At 36.8% G+C, this 8,214-nt stretch overlaps 1 protein-coding gene across 3 annotated transcripts; it reads left to right on the top strand.

The window, feature by feature from the left end:
* The first annotated feature begins 1,337 nt into the window (after positions 1-1,337).
* LOC144704854 (UPF0235 protein At5g63440) lies at positions 1,338-6,434 on the top strand. Of its 3 annotated transcripts, none has more exons than XM_078577415.1 (7): positions 1,338-1,480; positions 3,611-3,717; positions 4,233-4,386; positions 5,420-5,516; positions 5,815-5,903; positions 6,000-6,068; positions 6,210-6,434. In XM_078577415.1, exons 1-7 carry the CDS (start codon positions 1,415-1,417, stop codon positions 6,267-6,269), a joined length of 642 nt encoding a protein of 213 aa, XP_078433541.1. In that variant the 5' UTR covers positions 1,338-1,414; the 3' UTR covers positions 6,270-6,434. The 3 variants fall into 3 exon arrangements, with proteins under 3 accessions (XP_078433541.1, XP_078433539.1, XP_078433540.1); XM_078577413.1 differs by having other exon boundaries at positions 3,603-3,717; XM_078577414.1 differs by having other exon boundaries at positions 1,338-1,496; positions 3,603-3,717.
* The last annotated feature ends 1,780 nt before the right edge of the window (positions 6,435-8,214 follow it).

The raw sequence follows: 8,214 nt of genomic DNA, 5'->3' as shown, positions 1-8,214 counted from the left end.
TATTAGAGCAATCAAGGTGAAAGAGATTGGTTTCTTCCATTGCTGCTTATCGTTATTGGATGTCTGCCCTCTACCTTTCTTCTTACTCATTGTGCCCTTTTCCACTGTGAGTCCTCAACTAACTGTTATGTGACTGGTTTCTTCCCATCAATCTGTAGCTAACCTCTCTTATTCATCTCACATCCTTCATACATACCAGGCTATCAAAATACCACTAGTAGGACAGTCAAAGCTTCCTTGTCCAGATTTGCCTTCCAAGTGTTTGATCATTGTCCCCCTATGAGAATTAGTTGTAAGTACACTACGAAGATGGATCTTGGCACTTCATATCCCAAGCAAAGAGTGGTAAATAATTTGGTAATGTTTGTAGGGAAAGAGAATGAGGAGAAGCCTATATCACATTTAGGTTACCCAATTTTCAATATATAAAATTTTGTATCTAAGGATGCTCTTGTCTCAACAAGCTTTGTTCTGCTTTACTAGCGATCTAATTTTCTGATTGGGTCATACGTTCATATTACAAGATAGAGTTGAAAATTATGATAATGATTAATTTATTGTAAGGGGAATCTTGCATTAATGCAAAAAATATGTTGGAGTGCTTTGTAAACTAGAGCTTTACCTATACTTGGGAAAAATAAATTCTATTAGTTTTACTTTAAACAGTAAAAGCCAAACTTTCTGGAATCAATTAGGTAATTCCATGACATTGACTAGTCAACCTGACCAGACAGGTTTTTGACTAGACCGAGGCTGGACATAACCTGTTTAGGTTTATTTTTTCAAAAAATGACCCGAAACCAGCCCGCGAGGTTTCCTTCCTGTATATCTAATTTGGGTCGGCCAGTCTTCAATATCTTCAATTTTCTGCTTTATTAGTGTTACAATTTTTATAATTTGGATTCCTCTATATCTCATGATGCTCGTCTCAACAAAGTTTTTTTCTGCTTTACTAATGATCCAATTTTGTGATCTGGTTAAAGATTATGAATACACGTTAAACCTGAAAATTATAATAAGGATTAATTTATCAAAAGAAGGGACAAATGTAAGGTTATTAGAAAAAAAATCATGCAGGACTACTTTGTAAACCAGATCTCTGTCTATACTTGAGGAGGACAAATTCTAGCAATTTTACTTTATACAGTAAAAGTCAAACTTTATGGGATGGATCAGGTAAATCCTTTCCCAATCACCCTTCTGATTTTTTTCTCTTCATTTTAAAATGCATTTAAAAGCATTAATTTCATGACAAGCTTTATCCAAGAATTTTCAAAACTCTGAACAATATTAAAAAATATTAAAAGCGAAATTTAAAGGAGAGAGGGAGAAAGAGTTCTTGAGTTTGAGCGCTGGAGAAGGAAAATGCCGAAGAGGACGACTCACACGTATTCCAGTGAGGACGCAGCGCCCGATGGCCCCCAGTCGGAGCTCTTCGTATATCGCTGCAAGCACTGCGACTCGCATGTTCTTATCACCGGTTCGATTTTCCTTCCGTAGGCCTTTTTCTGATCAAATTTCCTCCATTTTTTTTGTTTTTCTTTCGTAATTTTGTGTTCTCGAAATGGGTTACAGGCTGCGCATCGATTGGTTTGTGCTCATGCGCAAGATAATTCGTTCATTCTGGAAGACTCAATTTTAGTGGGTTCTCTTTAATATCATGGTTTTGTGGTAATCATCTTGTTAGATATATTAGCCGAATCCGTTCAGGGCTGATCTTGAGAGATAGTTGAGCGTTTTCGCACATTGTAAATATTTTCTTGCCCAATTCTGGGAAAATAGAACGAGGGGTTTCTTTCTCTTGGATAATGGGACTTTGCAATCGCCGCTGTCGCAGTGTTCTTCCCAGAAGCCGCTAGAAAGTTAGGATTTGGAGAGGAAACACATTCATATTGCTCTAGGATTACTTGCTTAACTTAACTGGCAATAGTAAGCGAATCATTAGGGAGTCTAGAATGGACCCAGTCGCTTAAGGGGAACACTGCCAGAGCACCTATGTTTAAAAGGATTATCAGCAAAGCAGAATTATCGGATTTTTGTATTACAATTCTGTCCAATCAAGTTTGCATTCCATCTCTTCTGGGTATCCCTTTCGACGATGAAGTTTTATAAGCGGTTGCTTTGGACCTTAGACTCCCCCCAACTGAAACATGGTTCCCTAAAGCCTAAAAACATGTCCATGTAATAACTTTATACTTTCTATCAGTCACAACTTACTTTGGATGCACATTCATCCAAGCAATCTCTTTGACAGATATGAGTGCCATTCCCTTAAAGGTGCCTAAATGCTTCGAAGCAAGTGAATGAGCTGACTTACCGTGGCAATTCGCTCTTGTTATATTTGTGTCCAACGATTCAATGTGGGCAGCCCTCCACAAAGTCCTTCGCCAGATCCTCTACTGTATTTTTGTGGTTGTAATAAACCAGATGGTGCCATAGAACTAAATATTCTGAGATATCTTGGCGTATGTTTTAATGTAACTTCAATTATTTCCTTTCAAGTAATAATAATAATAATTATAATAATGATAATTGGATTAAGTTAAATATTGAATCTGAACTTACAGAAAATTTTAAGGTCAGAAATACATTGTAATAGCCTGTATTTTTTATTGCCGTAACGTCAATAATACCATATGCTCTGCCTCCTGTTGCCAACATAATAATATCCTTTTCCATGTCTTCAGACACAAACAATAAGGGGTTACCAGTTTTTTGTTCTTAAACCCTTGTGAGGGTTTTACAAAGCTTCAGCATCTCTTCTGCTTCAGTGATTATGCTGAAGATAGGGGATACTTATCTTTAGATTGCATAATTCTGAGATAAAGTCAGTGATTCCTGTATGCATAAGACTCTTCTAAGTGCCTTTCAATATCGATACTTCTTCATAATGTTTCTAAAATTTCCTCTAATTATCTGATACGACCCTGCCACGGACGTATCGGAGGTCAAAGCGTAGTCGGTCAACGAAGTGCGGGGCGTCAACATAAAAGGGCTATAAGTACATCTTTCGGGAGGAAAAGGCGGGCGGGAAATTCTGTTACAGGAAGTACGGGCTGGAGAGCGGGAGAGCCCCGATCCAGAGAGGAGGAAGAGTCGCGCCGGCCTTCCTAGTTTCTTCTTCTACCCTTCCTAGTTTCTTCTTTCCTTCCTAAATCTTCTTGATTCCGTTCCCGAACTCTTGGCATTGATTTGAATCCAGTAAACCTGAATCGGAGTTTGATTTGTTCTTTGGAGTTCTACTCGCTCTCGACCCTACATACGAATCGGGGGCGTATCATTATCCTTGCAGAATCACTTGTTATTAGTGACATTTCTCGTTAACTTTGCAGAGGGGTCCCACTATTGCTTATGTCTAAATCTTTTCGTAGCTATGTGGCTGCGTCTAAAAAGTAAAGACGTCAATGTCATTGCATCTTTTCTTGCACATTTATATGTGAAAATCATGAAGTTATTATTGTTTATTCTCTTTGTAGGACAAGAAAATAGGTTCCTCTGCATGAATTTAACTTTAGTAATTTGTTTAGAATCATTAAAGAATTTTCAGTAAAATATTTTTATGTTATGGTGATTGAACTCCGTTGACATAAGATTTTCTGAAGATATGCAGTTACACAAAATGCCCAGGAGAAAGACCGATAATGCTTATGTTCTTGACAAGAAGAAGCATCTTGCGAGGCTAAACGTTAATGAAGCTGGAAAAGTTGTTCTTAGACGGTATTCTGATTGATGACCTTTTTCAAAGTTATGAAAGGACTATAAATTGACTGTATGGAAAAATGTTGCTCTAGAAAATAATGTAAGAAATTGCCTGTTGGTCATCCTTGCAAAAGCTTTGCAGAACTGATGTTTCATTTGTTCCATCATTTATATCCCAAAAAACATTACTTTTATAATTTGAAATGCGGTCAATGGTATTGGTAGATATTTTCTGCTATTTTTGTTTCCTCTTTTTTAGTTTTTTTAACTGGATTCTAGTATTTATAATCTTCTTCACTGGGAGGGTCACCGAATCGTCGGGTAATCCTCCCTTTTAGTGTTTCAAAAAAAAAAATTACCTTTTTCTGAAACAAAACTACATAATTAGTGAGGTCTCTAGATCTCTACTCAGCCAATGTTTTCCTCTCTACGAGAAAACGGATCATACTACGTTCACATTGCGAAATTGTGTTTGTTCTTTAAATTAGGTTATGTTTTTGAACTAACTTGCCTGATTATTTTCTGGGGTGCAGTGGTGAAGGGAAGGTTGAAAGGCAGTTTCGCATGAAATGTGTTGGGTGCGACCTTTTTGTTTGTTACAGATCAGAGGAGGATCTAGAAGCTTCCGCCTTCATCTATGTTGTGGATGGTGCCCTGAGTTCAATTGGATTAGAGACAAACCCTCAGGTATCTTGGTTGTCGGTATATCTATTGTCTATTCTTTTCTTCTTTATCCTGAATTTTAGCTCTTCTTATTTTGTGATCTGATGTGTTAATATAAAGTGAATTTTGCCTTAAGTATACCAGATTCGGATAAGAATCAAAATCACGGAATTTTGTTAATTTACCCAATTGCATGAAATCTTGTGTGTCTTTTTTTTAAAGGAATGACTTTTTTGTTGTTGCATAAGTGTTAAATTAATGACTTCATAAAGTAGGCCTCATCCAAATATCCCAGCAGATTAAACACTGGTTATAAAGAGTTATATACTGGGGCCATTTCCTGTAGCTAAAGTGATCCTTAACTACACTTGGGGTTGGGCACGGCAAAGTTGACATGGGATGTTGATGGTGACGTCAACAGCTGATTGTTTAATGGTCTTTTTGGATGACATCCTCAACATCAAACTATTGAGTTAGATCCACTTAGGATTTAGCATGTCGAGATTGACGTTGCATGTTGATGGGTGGTAGACAGTTTGTTCTTATCAATGATATCCTCAACCTCAAAGGCAGTCCACATCAAATTGACGTCAACCATTCAGGGGTATTTGTCAACGTCAACATAAATGTCAATGTCATTGTCAATGTGACAACGATAGTTGCTGCTATGTTATGATGTCATTAACCGTTAACATTAAGCATTTGGGCCACCCTGTCAAGTCCTCATCATTATGAACTAGCCAGGAAACCATCATTGTCATCGTCAGTGAGGGTCGATAAGGTTGATGTTGACTGGGGCCAGACCCTAGATCCACTTAGTAAGAAAACAGCAGTGCAATAAAAGAAAATAAATAACAAAAGTTACAAAAATAAATGCATCCTAAGCAGATCTGTCTATAACTGTCATTATGAAATCTTCCTGTTGATGCATGCTTCTTATCTACTGTTGATTATTGCATCGGTTTTAAATGAATAATATAATATGCAGAAAATTTGCAGTTTTTCTTTTCATACGTCTTTTGAATGTGTTGTGCAAATGTCTTTCTCATCCTCCTAGGACGCACCGGTGCCCCCCTGCATATCTCAGTTAGAAGGTGGTCTTGTTCAAATAGCTGTTGAAGTGGAGGACAGAGCTCATCGTTCTGCAATTACTAGTAATTTTTCTGGTCTTTTTGTATAATTACTATGCTCAATATTGGATAACTACCACCCATCGCAATGTCATGCACTTTTTCTTAAATTCGGTGAAAAGCTATACAAAAATAATTTTCTTGAGTACGGTTGTCCCGTGGTGCTGCTATTAATTGGTTTTGTTTGGCAACTTTCGTTATAATATTGTTTTCTGCTTCTTCGACTCAGTAAACGGTTTATTTGATAAATTTCTGTTCTTGTCTGGGACCTAAATTTTTTTCTATATTACAGTTTATTAGCTTTTTGCCTTATTCGGTGCAGGAGTCAATGCAGACGATGTCAGGGTGACCGTGGCAGCTCCAGCTGCTCGTGGCGAAGCTAACAGCGAGTTACTGGAGTTCATGGGAAAGGCGGGCAACTATCATTTTTAGTCCATATCTATGCTTCTAAATATTTTAGATTAAAGTGCAGGAAGGAAAAACTATTTATTAAATTTTTTTGGTCAGGTACTCGGATTGAGACTTAATCAGATGACCCTACAAAGAGGTTGGAACAGTAAGTCCAAGCTGGTTGTGGTGAGTCATTTTTTCTTGTTTCATCATTCATTAATTCCAATTACATATATGTTTACATAAGTTATCGTTCTCTGAGTCATTTTCACTATCTTTTGAGTCATAGAGTCGGTCTTTTCATTTTTATTGTCCATTGATGGCCAGGTTGAGGATATGTCTGTGCGGGAGGTTTTTGAGAAGCTTCGAGAAGCTGTGCAGCCCTGAAATGAAAAAAAATACGGAGACTTTGGTGAAGCGTTCAGTTCCCCATTTCTGCAAGCTGCTTAATTTTATTTGGTGGGCTGCATATTTATTGCAAAATTCTCATATTTCAAGTGATTGAGAATCTGCTCCAGTTTTATTATCATCAAATGCTAAATTCATGTGGAAGTCAAGAAACAGATAGAAGAGAGCCTGTGATTGAGTTTTTCCATTCAATTCAAGTAATAAACTGGAAGACATTAATAAGATATATATAATTATAGAATAGAACATAAAAAATTAACATATATGGAGAAATGAAAAATATCACAAATATAAAGATATAACTTAAGCCATATGATGAAAGAGGATCCTTGGTTCAGTTTTCCAGTAGAAACAAAGACAGGGAAAGTGTTACCTACTCCTAATGGTCAAAGCGAGCCCTTTCATTCAATTCTTCACTTTTGAGTAAAGAAAAATAATCAAATCTTCCCAAGTAGGATTCGAACCTATGACCAATAAGTTAACAGCTGACTGTTATACATTTTTGAGGGCGGTTTCTTTTCAGATACTAATTCCACTTTTCTGATAGTGGAGAGGTAGACCATTGAGAAAAGGAATCAAAATCACATAAACAGGATTGAATGCTCTTGATATACCAACAAGGGATAGAGAGACAAAAGAGAGGAGAGTCTAAAGGGGGATAAGAGGAAGAGAAAATGAAGCTCAAATCAGTAATCCCTAAGGTCAGTGAATCATCTAATAGCTTCTCCAGTTTGAATCCCCAAAAGAAGACCCCTGATAATCTCAAATTTGGGGATTTAATTCGTTGTTGATATTTTGAGATCATTCAATAAAAATATAAACATGTACTTAGTAATCTTTAGCTAGTGATAAGTATGGATGGACTCCACAGGGTAAAGTGATTAAGGATTAAATATTCTTATTATAGTATTTATTGAGATGATAAGAGATAATTAAAAATACAAAATCAAGTGACGAGAACAGACAAGGAGAGAAAGTGATATTAAGTTAGGGAAAGTAGTTAGTAGATAATGATAATTCAAGTTTGAAAAGCGTGAGTAAGTGTGAGAATAAAATAATGATGACACCGATTGTGACAGGAATAGGCTAGAGAATGAGTCAAACACGATATTAACAATTAAGTTGACGGTAAGACGATGATATTAAGGTGGTAAGACATGTTTTGGAGGATGTATGTCACTGATGGAATGGCCAGATGTGTAGTGAAACAAACTAAGCTACATGCAGTGTTGAGAAAGAACAATATAAGCCGAAGATGCTTATCGTAGATTTTTACGTTCCACCAGTATTACTGCAATTTGCGAATACAGGTAAGCTTTCTCTCTCTCTATCTCTCTGTCTCTTCTGTTTCTTCTCCCCACACACCCAGGGCACCAAGAACACACTTGATGGATCTCAAAAACTCATTATATTTTCAATCAGCCCACATGAGTAGGAAATAAGTTTAAGGATGATTTTAACATTGATCCACACCTACATTTGTAGATCACAGGGTATGGATGGAAAGAGTAGAGCGAGACGAAGCATCCTAGAAAATTCCAGCTTAATTGAACCTATGGAGTGTTAGATATTGTGTTTTGCATTTGGAGCAATCCTGGTATTCATTTTTTCTCTCTCCTCATCATTGGCACTAACACTTCCTCTTTTTCCATTTTTGGTTAACTTGTCCAATTGACAGATGCTTTAATGATTTCACGATGGCCTCGTCTTCCACAGTCGCACACTTCCACATTCCCATGTATACCTGCATGAGAAAAAAACAAAAAAATAACTTTTATGATTCCATTTCTTGTGTAATGTGGCACCGTGTTGCTGCATCACACATTATGATATTCCCCTATTTTTTCTATTTATTTAGTGAATGACATACTGACGCTCCTCATTCATGTTGGGAAAAGGGAATATTCTCTTATCATTATGACAC

Source organism: Wolffia australiana, chromosome 6 (assembly GCF_029677425.1).
Source record: "Wolffia australiana isolate 7733 chromosome 6, ASM2967742v1".
Classification (NCBI taxonomy): domain Eukaryota; kingdom Viridiplantae; phylum Streptophyta; class Magnoliopsida; order Alismatales; family Araceae; genus Wolffia; species Wolffia australiana.
This window is presented reverse-complemented; position numbering and strand designations above follow the sequence as displayed.

What these genes read in the sequence shown, in the direction of transcription:
- LOC144704854 (XM_078577413.1), top strand. Translation starts at nt 1,366, where the DNA reads ATGCCGAAGAGGACGACTCACACGTATTCCAGTGAGGACGCAGCGCCC. An exon ending in GGAAAAGTTGTTCTTAGACG is followed by an intron (nt 3,718 to 4,232) that starts GTATTCTGATTG and finishes TCTGGGGTGCAG; the next exon opens with TGGTGAAGGGAAGGTTGAAA. An exon ending in GTAAGTCCAAGCTGGTTGTG is followed by an intron (nt 6,069 to 6,209) that starts GTGAGTCATTTT and finishes ATTGATGGCCAG; the next exon opens with GTTGAGGATATGTCTGTGCG.